This window comes from Camelus ferus, unplaced genomic scaffold (assembly GCF_009834535.1).
Source record: "Camelus ferus isolate YT-003-E unplaced genomic scaffold, BCGSAC_Cfer_1.0 contig732, whole genome shotgun sequence".
NCBI lineage: Eukaryota > Metazoa > Chordata > Mammalia > Artiodactyla > Camelidae > Camelus > Camelus ferus.
Window position 1 is genome coordinate 92,818 of NW_022589675.1, and position 17,816 is coordinate 110,633.

Consider the following 17,816-nt stretch of genomic DNA (forward strand, 5'->3'; position numbering starts at 1 on the left):
AGGGATGGGGCATTTTTGGATGGATTAGCACAATTCATCACTGATACCAGGAAACAGGGATAAGGACACTATCTTTGCTCCCCTCATGCCTACTCATTCAAATTTTAACTTTCTTTACCCCCAAAATAATACTGTTGTAAATGTAGCAAAATAAAACCTGAGTGTCAATGATAAGACAACATATATATATATTTGGGGGGAGTATGATGGCGTAATAAACTACTATCCAGCTAGTAAAAAGAAAAAGAGGTAGGGTAAACTGATAATGAAAAATCTCCACAAGTGTTAACTGCTAAAAAAACAAACAAACAAGTTGCAGAACAGGAGACTACACCACCATTTTTGTTCAAAGCAAACATATATACATGTTCATACAGACACAGACAAAATTCTGGGAGCACTTACACAAACCTGTTCATCTGTCGTGGGATGGGGGAAAAATTACCAATTCTCCTTTGAGTAACTCTAGATGGAATTTTGTCATCACCAAATTTCCTTTCAAGTTGGCAAGCAGCTTTTTATTTTAAAAAGTAATCATACCTCGTGTTGGTAAATGTTTGGAGAAACAGGCATTTTTGTATTTTGCTGGTAGGAATGCAAATAAGTGAAAATTTTTCAGGATATAAATTTGAGATATATGTAGAATTAAAAATATGCATATGTAGTGATCCAAAATTTTCACTTTTTGAGTATATTCTACAGAAACGGATATGTACAAAGTGTATATATATGGAGGTTGACTCAAATATAATTTATAATAGCAATTAACAAGAAATTCCACAAAACATCAAAAATCATTTCTGCCTGTGACTGAGTGCCATGCAGCCTTTAAAAATTATGTTTTCAAGGAAGATTTAATGACATGAGGAAATTTTTATAACATAAGAGTGGAAACAGGTACTATGCATAATAGTACATATAATGTCATCCCATTTTTTTTATTGCACAGAATAAAAGACTGGAGGGAAGCCATGAATGACCATGGGATGATTGTGAAGGACTTTGTTTTTTACTTGTCCTTTTCTGTAGCTTATGAATCCTTTACCACAAACAATGATTGCATAAGCTGAAACAGCAACTAACATATTTATAAGTTACAGTCATTCTTCTCTCCTAAAGAAGTGTGGCTGGCAAGCTCAGAGCTGAGAGGGTGGCTGGGAGGTGGGGAGTCAAACAGGTATCATAGCCTTTGGGGTAGGAGCTCTGGGGGAGCCAAGAGGAAGGATGGTCAATGACAAGAGAGGAAAATTAAAAATACTTCAAGCCTTGTGAGTAATCCTTGAAGTTGGTAGATAGTTGAGGGTAGTTTTTTCAATATTATATTTTTCTTAACAATAAAAGTATTTAAACAGGAGTAAATACCTGTTGTGATCATTTGTTTTAAAAAGTGTTAATATCCACACTCTGGTTACAGGGTCCCTGGGTGTGTCTTCTTTGGTCATACTTTGTGTTAAAATGTATACTAAATCTACTAAATTTCTAGCCTCTTCAAAAGCAGGTCTTCTGACTCAGTAAGCAGGAAGTACTGGAGTACAAGACTTTTTTTTTTTTTTTTAAGGCTACATCCTGATGATCACTTGTGTTGAATGCACTGAAAATCAGCTCACACTTGCCTAAACCATGGGAAGCAATGACACCGGTCCTTTCCCCGTCACCTCCAGCCCTGTCCCCTGTCAAAGGAAGATTACAGGAGTCATTGTAGCAAGACTGCAGAATCTCGGTCAGAAAGACATGACTTCCGACCAAACAAATGTCAGACTGGTGCCTGCTGCTATCAGTAAAATACACCTGTGTCTTGTGCTTCAGTCCAATAGCTTTGCCCTCAGTTACCCAGGTTGGGACCCTAAGAGTGGATGAGCTTTGTTTGTTTGTTTGTTTACATACAGGCAAGGAAAACCTTGCACTTTTATAACGAAAAAAACTTTGCAACATGTATTCAACAATTTCCCGTCAGTAAATGCTACAACTTCCAAGGGAGAACTCCCTTATGATAACCATGCTCTTTAAGATCACTTTGGTGTTGGGAGAAACCTGATTTAAGTTCTGGTACTTTCTTCAGTCACCACCCTCTCTGTTCTGGAGTGGAGGAAGGAACCCTTACGCCAGCACTCAGAATTAATAACTCCTACAAATTTGCAAGCATACAGACCAGAAAACTATTCCTGTTGGACAGTACAGTGGCATTTCTCCATAGAGCCTGGGGAGCCAGGAGCTGAGAAAAAGACATTAACAGACTGAAGCATGGGATGCAGCTAACAACAATGAAAACATGGAAGAAAAAAGAAACAGTGATTCTACTATGTGCATAGTACTTCTTACATACTGTGCCAATAACATCAACACCTGCTCTCTTCTCCTAGTGCCTCCTAATTTCATTGCATTTTCTGGACCTCCCTACTCACTCTGTGTTATCGTAACTCCCCACATTTCAACTCAAATCCCACCTTAGGTGGAGACTGTGATAGGTAAATGTATGTCATCTTAGCTGGGTTATGATGCCCAGGGTTTGGCCAAACACCAGCGGAGATGTTCCTGTGAAGGCCTTTTTTCAGATGTGATTAGTATTTCAACCAGCAGACTTGGAGTCCAGCAGATTACCCTCCACACTGTGGGTGAGCCTCATCCCATCACGTAAAGGCCTTCAGGGAGAAGACAGAAGTCTCTTGCAGAGGAAGGAGTTCTGCCTTCACACTGCGCCTTTGGACTCAAGACTGGAACATCAACTCCTGCTGGAATTTTCAGGCTGCTGGCCTGCCGGGCAGACTTTGGATGTGTCAGACCCCACAACTGCATGAGCCAATTCCTGAACATAAATCAGTCTCTCTCCTGCACTCATAACTGATACGTGTATAAATTATGTACATCCTATTGATTCTGTTTCTCTGCAGAACCCTAAGACAAAGACTAAAGAGCAAGGGAAAATTATTATTTTATATAATCAGAATATATCCTGTAATTAAGAGACAGACATATCTTTTTTTGCTGCTGGTGGAAGTGTGTAAAACAGGGTGAACCATATCCAAGGAGAGTGGATTCAGGGCTTTGGGAGCCAGAACGTACTTGATGTGTTTTGACTGAAAAACGGAAAACACATTACGCCCTCAAAGAATCATCAAATAGTCAACACAACGGTGGCAGGTGTGGTGCCACGGAAAGGACACAGCATTCGGGATCAGAAAGACGTGAGAGCTCTACGTGTGTCTGACCAAATTACTTCTGCACGTCTATACGATAGAGATGGTAAAACCTAGTTCACAGGATTTTTATGAACATTAAATGAGATTTATGTAAAGTGGGTTCGACCTGCAGTTAACACTCCAAAAATTGGAGCTGCTCCAGTGACTTCCCTCATCATTAATGTGTGTGTAACACTGATGCGGCGTTGTAGGTTTTCATGTGTTTAATTGAAAAGTATTAAAACGCCAGTAGATAACATGGACCCATAAGCATCAACATAACAGCGCAGTCAGCTACTAAAACCGTAGTTACAGGAGACTGAATACCTAATGCACTTCAGGCAATGGGCTAGGGCCTTGGGTACCTAATCTTATTTAATTCTCACTGCTGGGCTGTAAAGCGCATTTTTTAAAGAAGGAAAAGTAGAATCAGAAGAATTGAAGAATTCCTTTAAGCTCACACCGATATTAAAATGTTTAAAGCAGAAATTCCAGCCTAGGTGTGTCTAAGTCTAAAGCCCCCGTGTTTCGGTCCTTTCTGTCCTGCCACTGAGGCTGGGCGTCAGTGTGGGCACAGGGACCCCATCTGCTTCGTTCATACAATATGGTCCCTCGCTCAGTGCCTGGCGTGCTGTACACGCACACTACATGTGTGGATGAGAGGAGGAAGGAAATAAGGAACTACTTCTCCTTGAAGTCATTTCCTCCACTTCTCTGGCCATGAGCTGGACTGGTCATACTTGCCTGGATGGTGAATGAAACAGGTTCTTGCCGAACTCTCCCATCTGCAAGAAAGCCTTGGTTTGTCCCGTCTGTGGCCACAAAAGTAAAGCGGTCGGTCTGAGCGTCCCCTCCCGAGTGCCTGTAGGCCACCCGGCCGCTGTCCACGTCGCGCTGAGTGAAGTTGTGCTGAAGCAGCAGCGCCCCCCGCAGCTGGAGCTGGCCGTGCCGAGGGCGCTGGGCCACGACGAAGGCGAGGCTCTCCACGGGGGAGTCAGGGTCGCTCAGCTGAAGGAGGTCGGGGGAGAGCAGGCCGGTGGCCCCTTTGGCCAGCCTCAGCCCCTCGTTCCTGGTCAGCACGGGTAAGGCTCTGTCCACGGCCTCCAGGGCGATCTCAAAGGCCCCGGGCCTGGTCTGCAGTCCATTGCTGACGATGAATCTGGCAAAGAGAGGCAAGGCAGCCTTCAACATGGATTCTCGTGTCACCATCTACTGGAATGAAATGATAACAACACACACCTTTACTACAGGACACGTCGTGGTGGGGCGCGAGCGAAAACTCAAGGGCAGAGCTTTCAGAAGAACACCATTCTATGGGTTAAACTAGTCAGTACATAACACCAAAAAGACCATCCTAACCCCCAAACTACGTCTTCCTAGCACTGACTGTAGACTTACATGAGAGAGCAGACGAACTGTGTCAGTATTTCTCAGGCTCCCCTACTGGGTGTGATTAGACCCACTGTGTGATTCTGACGAATACACTCATTTCTAGGCTTTCGCAGCTGTATTTTCTTTGTGAGAATTTAACAAGCTAAACTCTCAAGACTGATCAATGAAAGCCCATCCAATAAAGTGCTGACTAGGCCAAATGTGGCTAACTCACTCAATTCAGGTATTTTCCCTTGTGCCTCCACAATGGCCCCTGGCAAGAGATGGCGCAGTTACATTGCACAGAGATTACTCCCTCACTCTAAGGAAAAGAAAATTTGACCGAAAGGTTCAGAAACATTCAAGGAGATCATAAGGCAGGGAGGAGACAGAGCTGGGATGAGAACCCAGGGCTTCTGACCCCACACTTTCTGCTCTTGCAGAGTTTTTAACATAAATACTGGTTTAGCAGGCCATTAAGGAAGAGTTGCGGCGCCTGAGTACCACTGCAGACCTATAAAGAAAAAAATGGAAATGATACAAATCCAAGGTAAGCAAAATCTTTCTCGCAGTTGCAGGTTTGTGATACCATCATGTGCTCCTGGTTATACTGATCACTCACTCACATTCCACCCACCACTGCTGATCTCAAAATTATACTAACTGAAATGATCTTTAGAATATTTCAATGTGTAATTTCTATTTGAAAGGACAATTGAGACTGTCGTGGAAGTAAGCCAACAAAATGGACGATTAAAACTCCCAGAAGTTAGGAAATCACTCCTCTCGAGTGAAACTGACAAACCAGGGGCCAAGAGAAACCTTGAAATAATCACAGACTTGCATCTATTCATTCCTCTCCACATACCAGTTACTTACAGTATTCACGAAGGACAGAGATACTCATATTCCATGGACGTAAAACTCTAAAAATGCTGTAATGGCATACACCAGTAAACTATATAAGAATTTCCTTTGGAGGGTTTTTTTTTTTTTAAAGACTAGAGAAGATATGGGTTTGTGTTTATTCTCCTAATCTGACAAATCTGACTACCAAGTTTTTTATTCTTTACAAAATGTGTCTTATCCTCCAGGGTTTGAGGGTTGATGCTTTGCTTTTGAACATGAAGGAACGTGAAACCAGGCTGTGTGAGCAGATGAGTCAGTCAGCCTGCCTGAGGCAAAGGGCTCCAGGAGAAGAGCAGCTGGACAAAAAGTGAAGGGAGATGAGCTTGGTTGATACAGATGGTGCTTTGAAGGCGAGGCTAAAATTTTTGAGCTTTCTAATTAGCGAGTTGGTAAGACTGCCTTCAAGGAGAATAGGGTGTGATGCATGGGAAAAGCAATCTCCATTCAAAAAGTTAAAAGTGCTAAGTGACACACGACAAATAAAGCACAGTTTCAACATTTTGCACACCTTGACTCCTAAAGAAGACAACCCGTTTTTTTCCCCCACGGCATTATTTTTACAGTTGGAATAAGAATACTGAATTAATTCTAGAATTGTAGATTCAGCAAAATCACAGAGTTCCCCTAAAACAAAACCATCAGTTCTCTTTTTGTAAAGCTGATGTTTTGATAAATAAATTCCAATCAAATAGGGCAATTTCATTGCTGGATCATGAAGTGTTTGCAAAACTCAGTAATTTTTTTTTTAAAAAAAAAAAAAAGCACACTCACAAAAATATTTGTGTGTGTTCTTCAACTTTTTACTTAGTCACCTTGGCAGTTTCAAAGGTCTAGTAATATACATTTTTAGGTATAAAAATCATAGCTGGTTTCTCAGGGAGAGCTCTTCATGGAATTACACCTTTATTCCATTGTTTTCCTGTTCCCTCCCCAGGGCCTATCATCTGAGTTGAGGTAAGGTAAGGAGACTAGCCATTCCCCCAGGGGCTCTAATTTCTCCCTTTTGCCACTTCACCCCTCCAGAAACACGGCTCACTCCTCGCGCTTTGCCGTCTTTCACATTAAAGTGGTATCTAATCCCCACCAGATCCCTCCGTCAAAGTGTGCTCTCGTGGAGAGTTTTAAACTAGCCATTTACAGTTTAGCACAGATTTAAGCCAAAGGATATGTATTTTCAGTATCAGCATTAATTGTGGAATTAAAGACTTTGTGCCCCATTAAAATCATGTCAAATTCTGGCAAAGAAGGAAGGAGAAAGATGGAGAGGGACAGCGAGCAGGGGCAAGGAGGTGAAGCGGAAGCTCCAGCGATGGCTGGAGCCTCGGTGGGGGCTGCCATTTGAGTATCTGATCCAACCTTCGTCTCTGAATTCCAGCAATGCCCCACCGGGTCCTCGGAGCTCAGTCTCAAGGCGGCCACATTTCTCTATGTGTGCGTGACCCGTGTGATCTAGGCAGTACATCTCCAACTCCTCCCTGCCTAAGAGGGGCATCTGACCACGTCAGTAATCGGCAGCCTGCCGTGAGACAGACGGAAATGAGGGCAAGCAGCCCAGGGACCATGTAAAGGTGAGAAATACGTCTCCTGAGGCCAGCGTTCCCAGCTGGGACAGCTGTCTGCACTGACCGAAAGCTCACAAGCCAGTGGCGAAAGGATGCAATGTCTAAACATGACTGGAACTAACACATCATTCCACTTTCACAAAGAACAATGCAAAGTACTCACAGGCAGAGAACATATCAGAGAGAGACAGAGACAGAGTGAACGGTCATGGTTGGCATCCCAGTCAAAATAAGCCTGGCAGCACCAGTGTGACAAGGTCAGCGCTTCACATCTACAAAGGTTGACCAGATGATCTTCCAAATGCTCCACTACACCCGCCCCAAAAGGAACTTTATTTTATATAATTTCAAATTGCATTTTCAGGTTTTAGAACAAGAGTGCCATTGCTGTAACGGCATCCATTCTGAGGTTAAGAAGCTGGTGGTATCGAGGCAGTGGCTCTTTCTGTGTGTCCACACTGTTTAATTTCCTTTATCACGCCTCCTCTCCCCCCTTCCACCCCACCAAGAAGAGACACAGCCAAGATGACCACTGTCTCATGAAATCTGGGGAATGACTCTTAGATTTGTAAGGGGTGCCTGCCTGGTCTGATTTCACCATTACCATGGTGCTTTCAAGCTTTCTGCATTTCCTGGCAATAGAGTTGGCTGAAGAATCTGCCATCTGTCATGGCATTTAAAAGATAAAAATGGAATCATAAGTAGAGCCAGTTCTTCAGGAAAAAAAAAAAAAAAGTCCAGCCGGCATGTCAAAACGGAGGACATTAGCATGTTCTTTTAGTCCCCGGCTGCCAGCAGCTGAAGTCAGCTTGCTAATCACTTGGTGTCATCTGTCCTAGAATGTGCTGCCAAATCTTTCTTCCAGGCCAGCAGCACCAAACAATACAGGAGAAATTTATGATTCACAAAATATTTTTGCAGAAGGTAAAATCTGACCATTAAATTCCTCCATTTAATTAATGTTGCCATCTCTTACATTAAAACGAGAAGGGGGGAAATTCTCTGCCACAGAATTTATCTCTTCTACTCAGCCAAATTTCTTGCCAGATTTAACAGCAAGCAACATAAATTGAGGTGATTAGATTGGTTGCATATATTTAATTTTTAAAAAGCACCGCAATCACACTTTCATTAAAACAGGCTTTCAGCCTTGGTTTAGCGCCACCTGACAAACAACTCAGCGGTCCGTGATTGGGTTAGTGAAATGAAGAGATTAAAAAGAGGGTCCTGGGCAGATGCTAGGCTCTTCTATTATAAACATGTAGAACTGCTGGTCAAACATTAGAAGGACACAGGTAAGGCTGCTCCTTCCCACAAGTACACATTCTCCACAAATTTTGGGTACAGTCAGGTGTGATGGAAAGTACCCTCCAAAACAAAATCCCAGCCCAAATTCAGCTCTGATACTTAGTTACGTCAATTTAGGTGACATAAACTGACGGAACCTCAGTTTTCTCATCCACAAAAAGGGAACAAGCCATCCCCCTCAAGGCGGTGGTGGAAGGCTTAAGGGAAATGACACACACCAAAAAAGGGTCTGGTCCTCCGCCTGATGCTCTGCAGCTATTCAAGCAATGCTAGCTTTCCGACACATAAGGAAGGAACTGGAGCAAATCCATTTTCCAGCCTTTGCGGTTAGTATATTTTATCCCTACCCACCTGTTTCCTAATCTTGAGCCATTCAAACGCCATCCTTGCAATTTCTGCCATTTTCTAGTACGACCTGCACTCTGATTACTTACTGTTTTGCTTTGTATCAACTCACTTTTATGCTTAAATTAATTCTACTTGAAACTTTTTCACTACTAAAAGCTGCAAGTTTTAACTCATAAAAACTTAATCACCATAAATAATACACAAATAAATACAAGAAAACAAACTGTTTTTCATCCTCGTTAGATATTGTTGGCCAATGGCTTGGAGCCTGAGGCCTGTTCGCTCTTTGCTAAAAAGGGAAAACAGCTAATACTGAGGAACTGTCAAAGACCTCAGAGCACCAGCCTGAGACTTCCTTCTTGAAAGAGAAGGACTGAGAGAACTAAAGGGAGTGGTTGTTCAGGCTTGAATCCCTATTATTTCTTGCCTCCTTCCTACACCAGCACATATCACTTTGCATCTTTGTATCATTGGTGGTACTGATCGCCACAGGTTCTTTACTAAAAGAAAACCTTGCCCAGAAGCCCAGTGTGCAATACAAGCTAAAAACCACCAGAAGACTAAACCAAAGAACGTTCTCTCTGTAGACCGAGCTGCAGAACCCCACCAGTTGTGCCCCTTCGTTTTCTGTCTCTGGGAGGCCCCCAGGGAGCTTTTGGAAATCCTCAAACTCCTCAGAACATACTCAAAACGATGGACTGGACCAGACCTTAGATGGCTGGTCCCAACAGCAACAGAATCACCTGGAGAGCTTTTAAAAATACGTATTTCTGGGCCCAAAACTGGACTTATCAAAGTTGCCTCTCCACGGTGAGGTCCAAGAATTTATACTTTTATAAATCTCTCAGGTAAACTCTCTTGAGGATCTAGAAATTTAGAAACTCCTGGGAGAAATGCTTTCTAAAATGACATCTAGTGTGGCTCTCTATGGATGTGAATCAGGAAACTGGTATGGTGTCACCAATCCTCATATCAGGGATTCTGTTTTTCATTCTCAGCTCATCACTATCATCCGATTAATACCTCGTCTTTATTTCTGAATATCTTTACACCTTCATTCTTTGGCTTCATCAGCAGAATCTCTGGTTTCTCCAATACAGTCATTAATGTCTTCAGCAGACAATCCATGGGCATTCACGGGGGAAAGCAGGAATGGACAGGAGCAAAAAGTTCCAGAAATGTGTGTAAAAGTAAAAGCTCCAGCGGGGGGAGGGTACAGCTCAAGTGGTGGAGCCCATGCTTAGCACGCACGTGGTCCCGGGTTCAATGCCCAGTACCTGTTCTAAAAATAAATAAACCTGCTTGCCCCCTCAATAGAACAATTAAATAATACAATAATAAAGTAAATAAATAAAATATTAAAAGAAGAAAAAGCTCTGAATCTGATATACATGGTTAAGCCAAGAAGCCTTCCACCCTCCATTAACAAACAGGAAGAAAAGAATAATCATTGCTTTTTGTAACTTATAAGACTAGTCTCGGTGTTGTACAGATTGGAGAGAAAAAAGGGGGCCAAGGAAAGAATATAAAAAGGATGATAACAATAAGAATGACAACAACAACAGTAATAGCAATGACAGAAGCTAACACTTGTCTTGTGTTTCCTGTGAGCCATGTATTAAGAACTTCACATTCAGAAGCTCGTTTAAACTCAACAACTCTGTGAGGCAATTACTGTGAGCATTGCTCCTTTTCACGGAAGAGTTCGTGGGAGCACAGGAGAACATGTGGCTTGAGGAAGGCCAGAGATGTGAGTATTGGAGGCAGTAACTGACCCCAAGCCTGTGGCCCTGGACCACTTCCAGCACCACAGAATTGATGTGAAAAGTCATCCCCGCTTCTCATGTTTTAGTGACTATTAGCAACACTCAGCCCCTGAATTGGTTATGAAGAAAGTGACCAACCGGATGATTACCAGCTGATGATCTGCTTGTTCAGAACATTTGTCAAGAGAAAAAAAAGGAAGATATTAGTCCAAACTTCTCTGGATTTTTTTGTTTAACAACTGAAGTATCCAAATCATCTTTCCAAGCCGTCATTCCAAATGCCAAAAAGGCAAGCAAAATCATCTTTACTGACATTTTACAAGTGTTTATCGTAGCAGACATATTGAGTTTAGACAGATAAGATATACGATAGAGGAGAGTGGTATTTGAACATGAGTACAGCAGTGTACTTGCCGGTTTCTGGGAGTCCCTCAAGTAACACAGGAGGATGCTACATTGATGTTATTTTATAGCATTCTTCTAAAAGCTGTAGTCTGATATGGTAAAAATTTTTCTGGAGGCCACAAGCCCTGTGTGTATCGAAGGTGAAACAACACTCTCAGGGCTTCCTTCTTAATTGGTAAAACTCAGGGATAGATACGTACCATGGTCCCGCAGAGGCTAGTCTAAGATTTCCAGGTTCTCATCCCAGCCCTGCGGATCTATATTTCTATCTACGACCTCAAGTTCAACCAGCTTTGAGAACTGCTAAGTGATAGACTCTCTAGAGTTTTTCTTGCTTTCTGTAACTGGAAACAGATTTCAATATTTAAAACGAATGCAGGCTTTCATTAATGTTGTATCTTTGCCTTTTCAACAGATTGTTATTCATTCCTGTGATTTATTTGATACAGAATCCTTGCACAGGTGCACAGCCCCCAATTATAACATTGTTTCTATGGCGAAATACGATCCACTTTATGACAACATGATTTATGATACAGTTACCGGAATACAATGTGTCAAAAGGCACTGTCTGCTTCTGCCAAATGTTTACTAGCAAATTCCTTTTCCTCATATAGAAAAACATACTCAGAAAAGAGGTAAATTGCTTTTCTGCATCTCTCATTAGCTGGGATCCTTAGGTCTTTGCATTCCTCTTCATGGAACAGCTTGCATTTAGATCTGCTTATGTGTTTATTTTTAAACAACAAGCCCTAATTTCTTGCCTGGCTGCTGTCATTTTAATTGTGCACCCTTCCCTTTCATCCATCTAGGCAGTGGAAGAAGAGCGTATTTATACCAGAGCTGGGAAAGGACTCACTGTTTCCCCCTCCTTTTGTCTTTCTAAGCTTTAATCCAGGGAAGGGGTTCTGAAGTCGCCTCGCGGCTCACCTGAATGAATCTCTGTGGACAGCGGCTGTGCTCTTATGTACGTAGCAGACTGTCTGTCCTGCGATGTCCATTTGGCTGAAGCTTGTGATGGGGACTCCAGGATAACGAACATATTCGACCTGGCCGTGTCGCGGGGGCGAGGTGATGACATAGAGCAGTTCCTCAGGCTTGTCTGTTCCGTCCGAAGCAAGGAGAGTGGAGGTTGTCAGGAAACCTCTGTCACCTTTAGACACCACAAGTGGTTTTGCAAGGATGACAATATCACCTGGGTGGCAGAAGAGGTTGTGGTCAAGAACCAATTTGTAAAAAAGAAAATATCCAAGGTAAAGGCAAAAAACAAAGGCCAAACTGAGCAGAAATCCAAACTAATATGACACAGCAGGGTTTCTATGTCTAGACTCAGTAAAAGAATTCAGCAAAAGACATGAGCAGATATTACAGAGAAGGGGAAACATACATGGCCAATAAAGACACAGAAATATGCTCAATCTCATTAATTATCTTGGAATACAAATCAAGAACATAATAAGCTGCCATCTCGTAACCCTTCAACTGGCAAAGATGTAGAAGTCATATGACACCAAATATTGAAGAAGATGTAGACTCTTGCATTTGATTCTGGTAGGAGTGTGAATGGTACACAATTTGGTGTGATTTTGTAAAGCACTGAATCCTCACATATGCCTTGACCCAGTGGTTCCCCTCCAGCTATGTGCTGGAGAGAAACACGCGCACTTGTACCCAGAAGATCTGTGCTAGAAAGGTCACGGCAGCACTGTTTGTAACTGAAACACTGGAAACCACCCAAATGCCTTCTCAAAAGATGGACGGATAAACAAACCCTGGTCCACTCATACAACTGATTTGTGTACAGTAGCAAAATGAATAAACTAGAGTTAGATGCAACAACACACATGTAGCTTATTAACATTTGTTAGGTGAGTAAGTCCCAGAAAACTATAAACAAAAGTAAGAAAATCAGTACAAAATTCGGGATGATGGTTGTCTCTGGAGGATGGAAAGAGCACACAGGGAGATGTCTGATGCTGTTAATATTCTAGTCCTCATAGGTACGATGGCTGCACAGGTGCTATTACGTGTTTTTAAAAGAATGTACGAATGAGTGTCTAAGTGAGCAAAGTACAAGTGGATCGCACATAGACTAAGAACACAGTGTCACAAACAAGGATTATCATCCAATTTCACACATCTGAGGTTCATTTAAAAAATGATCATAACTGAAACACTACGTGTTTCTACTGTGTGCCAGGCACAGGGCTAAAGTCTGTTACCTCTTCATTCCAACCCTATGAGATAGGCTATTGTCATATTTCTCAGGCTATAAATGAGGGAAATAAGGTGTAGGAATGTTAACTAACTTGCTAATGACTACACAATTATGAAAGGTAGAGCTAGAATTTGTACTCAAACCACCTGACCCAAGAGCACAAACTCAAACACTGTATTATTTTGCTTCCTCTCTTTAATATATAAAGAATTCTTATAAATCAACACTCAAAGGGTGAATATCCAAAAGGAAATATGTGTGAAACAGATGGCCAGTCATTTCTAAGTTAAAAATACAAATAGTCAATAAAATTTTGAAAAGACATTCAGTCCCGTGAGGAAACAAAAAATGAAGATAAAGCATCAAGGAGGCATAATTTTAGCCCAGTGGTTCTCAACAGGGGACAATTTTGCCTCCCCCGGGGACATTTGGCAGTGTCTGGAGACATTTTGGTTGTCCTATCTGGGGTGGGGGGTGCTACTGGCTTCTAGTGGGCAGAGACCACAGATGCTGCTAAAAACTCTACAATGCACAAGAAAGGCCATTACAACAAAGACTTACCCAGCCCCAAATGCCAGTATTGCCAAGATCAGGAAACCCTGCTTTAGATGATCAAATTAGTCTTTTTGGTAGACTATACTTTTAACTTAAAATGCTATGCAACTTAAGTCCAATGTATAATCAATGAGCAACCTAATTTTAAATCAAAACCTGAGCCCCAGATGCTTCAGAGGGAGTCAAGAGGAATATATCAAGGAAGTACAAAGAATGAACAAGGCTGGGGAAACGAAAATCTTCCACAAGAGGTTTCACCAGGAGCAGAAGATAGATCTGAAAGGAGGAAGAGCATGTAGGTTTTGCCTGAAGGTAATTTTTCAGCACTGTCATGGCAGTATATGGATTGGGGCCAACTACAGACAAAGTCATTTTAAACTTCTCTCAAAGATGTCCACATCAGGTTTGCCACTGTGCATATCAGAAGACACAGCACAATGGGAAGGTACAGTGTTATTTATAAAAGCTCCCAGATGGAAACAACCCAAGTGTTCAATGTGCTAATATAGAGTATGCTTTAGTCTAACAATTCAGTATAGCTTCATTTAGAGAAGAACAATTATGGTTATAAAGTTATACTGCAAGCTGAGAAAACTGATGCTAAGTAAAGAAAGAAAAAAGAAAGGAAGGAAGGAAGAAAAAAGGAAGATGAAACAGCAGCAGTGAAGGAGGAGGAGGAGGACTGAGGAAGGACAGAATACTGCGCAGAAGATAAAACACCATTACATAAAAAAATTTTTTTTTGAATTACTGAAAATGATAACAGGTTAATGTATCTACTTGACGTAAGTTTTCACAAATCATTTTAGAAAATAATCACATGTCAGTTGTAGGAGAGACTGGGCAGGCGCTCACCAGCCTCAATTCCTTTTCTTCCGAGATGCACTACTACATACAGTTTCTACTGCCCAGACTCCCTTAATGCGGTGCGTGCCAGCAATTCAGCCTCTGGGATGTGCAGAAGACAAGCACTCCACCTCCAAGCCTATTCCATGAAATCCTCTCATTTTCCTCCATATTCCATTCCCAAAGTGACTCCATGGCCTTCAGAGACAAAGGGTCCTCTAGCTGGAAAGAGTCTCCAGGTGGCTGTGTGGAACAGAAATTTCCTACGTGGGAATGCACCGAGCTAAGGCAATGAGAAGACTGCCTGCCCTAATAGATGTGTTGTCTGCCCTGATATTTTACTCATATTATGTTTTGCCTGGACAGATAGTTATGATGAACATAGCCTTACTTTTGCAGAGAGAAATACATGTGTACACTAACACGTAGCTTATCTGGGAGTCATTTATTAGACATCTTCAAGGAAACAAGCAAATGAAGTATATATATACACATATAAACAGGCCAAAATAAACATCTTAAAATCAATCATGCTGGCTTAACATTTGTTTAAAAATAATCTTGATAACTGGGGCATTGTGCTGTACACCAGAGACTGACACATTGTAATTGACTGTACTTCAATTATAAATAAATAAATAAATAAATAATAAAAAAAAACTCAGGATAACTGTCATTTAACCATGCACATGAAGTAAGATTTTTATTGCATTTAAGCATCCAACTTAATTTAGCTCTGAGCTTCCTGGCAGCCAAGGCAAAAAAGGAAGCATATTTGTCAATCAAGCATATACTGAGGATCTAAGACTATGCTTGGTTCTGGGAATATACAGATCTTGAACTGTATAGATTAATGAAATATAATCTTTACCCTCCTCATACAAGCTCTAAGCAAAAGTATGGGGGAGTGACAGTTGGAAATCAATGGCTTACACTGTCCTTTGCTGAGCTTTCTTTCCAGTATTTTTTTCACTCTCCTCTTATGACTACTTACATGCTGCTAGTCATATCATGCAAATAGTCTGCTTAATTAATTAAAGAGAAGCTTATTACCTTACTACAGGTCTCCCCGTCCCTAAAGAGCATGTGTTAACACTTCCAAAGTGAAAAGAGCAACAACTTACAATCTTTTCGATAGCAAACTTCTTTTTTATTATTTTAAAATTTTTAAAATTTCCTTTATTATTATTATATTAGTGTATAATTTCCTCTATTATAATTGTATTGGAAATATTTTTCCTTTCAAACTCCATTTTCAAGTGATAATTCAATTCCTGAAGATAAAACTAGAGCTATCACGTGGATTTGGTAAAATTTTACTTAAAGCATAAAACTCTGATGGTTAAAGTAGCCTATGCAGCCATATTGTGCGCAAAGCTGGATTTCTAATAGGTTTTTTGAAACAATGAAAGTAACGAATGAGCTGGTTACTCCCATAACTCTCATGGATCCCAGGCAAAGCAAGTGAAGAGCTAAAGGATCAAATCATAAATGATGGAATTTCAAGTATAAAGAATGGAAGGAAGAAAGGAAAGGAGGGAAAGAGGAAAGGGTGGGAGGGAGGGAGGGAGGTGAAAACTTTGAGCGCTTACATTTATTGTTGTAAAGTTGTAAATGTTGGTCCCAATAAAACTTGATAAACATGCTTTACCTTTTCCCATATCCTTGATGGTGATGTGACAGTCAAACGCAGGTGACCTGTTGTCACCATCCCAGAGGTAGAAGGTGAAGCTGTCTCGGTTCTGGGAATCCCCTGCCCTGGTGTGTGTGTATCTCAGCAAGTTCAGATCCACTTCATCCTGAGTGCACTTCATGCCAGGGGCCAGAGGGACCCAGCTCCTCCCTGTCTGAAAGGGGCCAGAATTAGTCAGCTGCCCATGTTTTTTCCCCCCAAGCTGTGTTAGTGGACTTTTTCCATATCCTTGAAAACTTCTAATAGAAAGGATACTTCAGGGAAACTCCAGATGCAATGTTTTGCCATTCTATCTTATATTTTTCCATTGGAAGAAATATATTAAAACAATTTTGGACCTTGGAAAAAAGATTAGCTTTAACCAAAGGATTTCTGACCAAGTCATGTGGCAATTCAACAGCAGTGCTACTGCCAAGGTATTTATCGTAAGCAATCATAGCTGATTAAATATTCCAATTAATGAGAGCAGGTGGGTAGTCGAAGCTGTTGGAATTGATTATTTAAAATTTAAATGTGTTTCATTTGGGATTTCCTTTTTTTTCTTAGTTCATATTATTGTACAATTAATTAAACTGATTTTTTCACACTGGATTGTCACTAGGCTTAACTGAAATAAATAAAACACAAACAGAATGGGTGTATTTACCCTCCATATATTTTCTAGGCTTACTAAAGTCCAAAGAGAATTATCAAAGTCCCTAACACTCTCTACATTTATATCTTGAGTCAGCACAAAAACAACTGCAAATATACACTATGTATCATACTCTTCTAAAAACAAGCTAGCATTAGCTAAGCATATATTCTGTATACAACTCAGTGCAGAAATTGTGGCATTTTCAATAAAAAGAAGTCCTTGCACTGAGGGAGAGCTGACAATGGAGAGTATCAGAAAATACAATAATAATCAATCTGTATCTGATTAATAATTCTATTGTTATTCTCTTAAGATGCATAGCTTTTGCTAAAAGGGGCTTGTAGAAGTCATTTACTTTTTTTCAAGAAAAATGTCATCTTAAAAATTTACTATATGGTATTACCTTGTGCTTTTCCTGTCTGATTTAAGAAGCTAAACCAGAAATTTAAATCATCCATTTTTATTTCCCTTGACACATTATTATTTCACAGACTTCCCAGTTCCTGAAAAAAAAAAAAGCTTTGCCTTCCTCTCCCCTCACAGTGTTATCACTTCCCTTTACGTCACTCTATCTGATAAAGTTCCCTCCTCTTTAATGTTTGTGCCCCTCTAACGTTTGTACACAGGTATGTTCTGCCCCAGTGCTCACTGAGGAAAAAAGTTAATTATATTGTAATAATTAAGCTCACTGTTTGTTTTCGTCATAAGATCTCTTTGTAAATTTAATTTTTAAGACAGATTCTCTTCCTGGTTTTAAACTGGACAGCCTGCAATTCTATTTAACCTTTTTCTTTATAATCTTGTTCCAGGAAGTAAATAAAGAAAAAAGATGTCTTTTGCTTTTCCTCATCTCCATCCAAGTCCCCACATGCACTTCCACATGTGAGCCGTGACTCGACGAAATCATTTGCAAGCCCCCAAGAAGGAAGAAATTAAGAGTCAGGCTGAAGGTAAGGAAAAGGAAGAAAAGTCAACAAGGAAACAAAGGCACTTGAGAAAGTCCAGGAAACTCAGTCCCTGGT

The 17,816-nt window shown here is 41.0% G+C and overlaps 1 protein-coding gene across 3 annotated transcripts in view; it reads right to left on the reverse strand.

The window, feature by feature from the left end:
* Positions 1-17,816, reverse strand: part of FREM1 (FRAS1 related extracellular matrix 1) — a 148,637-nt gene that overhangs the window by 37,506 nt on the left and 93,315 nt on the right. Inside the window, exons 26-28 of one of the 3 annotated variants that reach the window (XM_032476392.1) lie at positions 16,116-16,311; positions 11,776-12,040; positions 3,921-4,335 (exon numbers count right to left, since the gene is read on the reverse strand). In XM_032476392.1, coding sequence (XP_032332283.1) covers positions 3,921-4,335; positions 11,776-12,040; positions 16,116-16,311 — 876 coding nt within the window. Of the gene's footprint in view, positions 1-3,920; positions 4,389-11,775; positions 12,041-16,115; positions 16,312-17,816 lie in introns of those variants that run through there. The other 2 variants (XM_006192891.3, XM_032476375.1) reach the window with 2 other exon arrangements.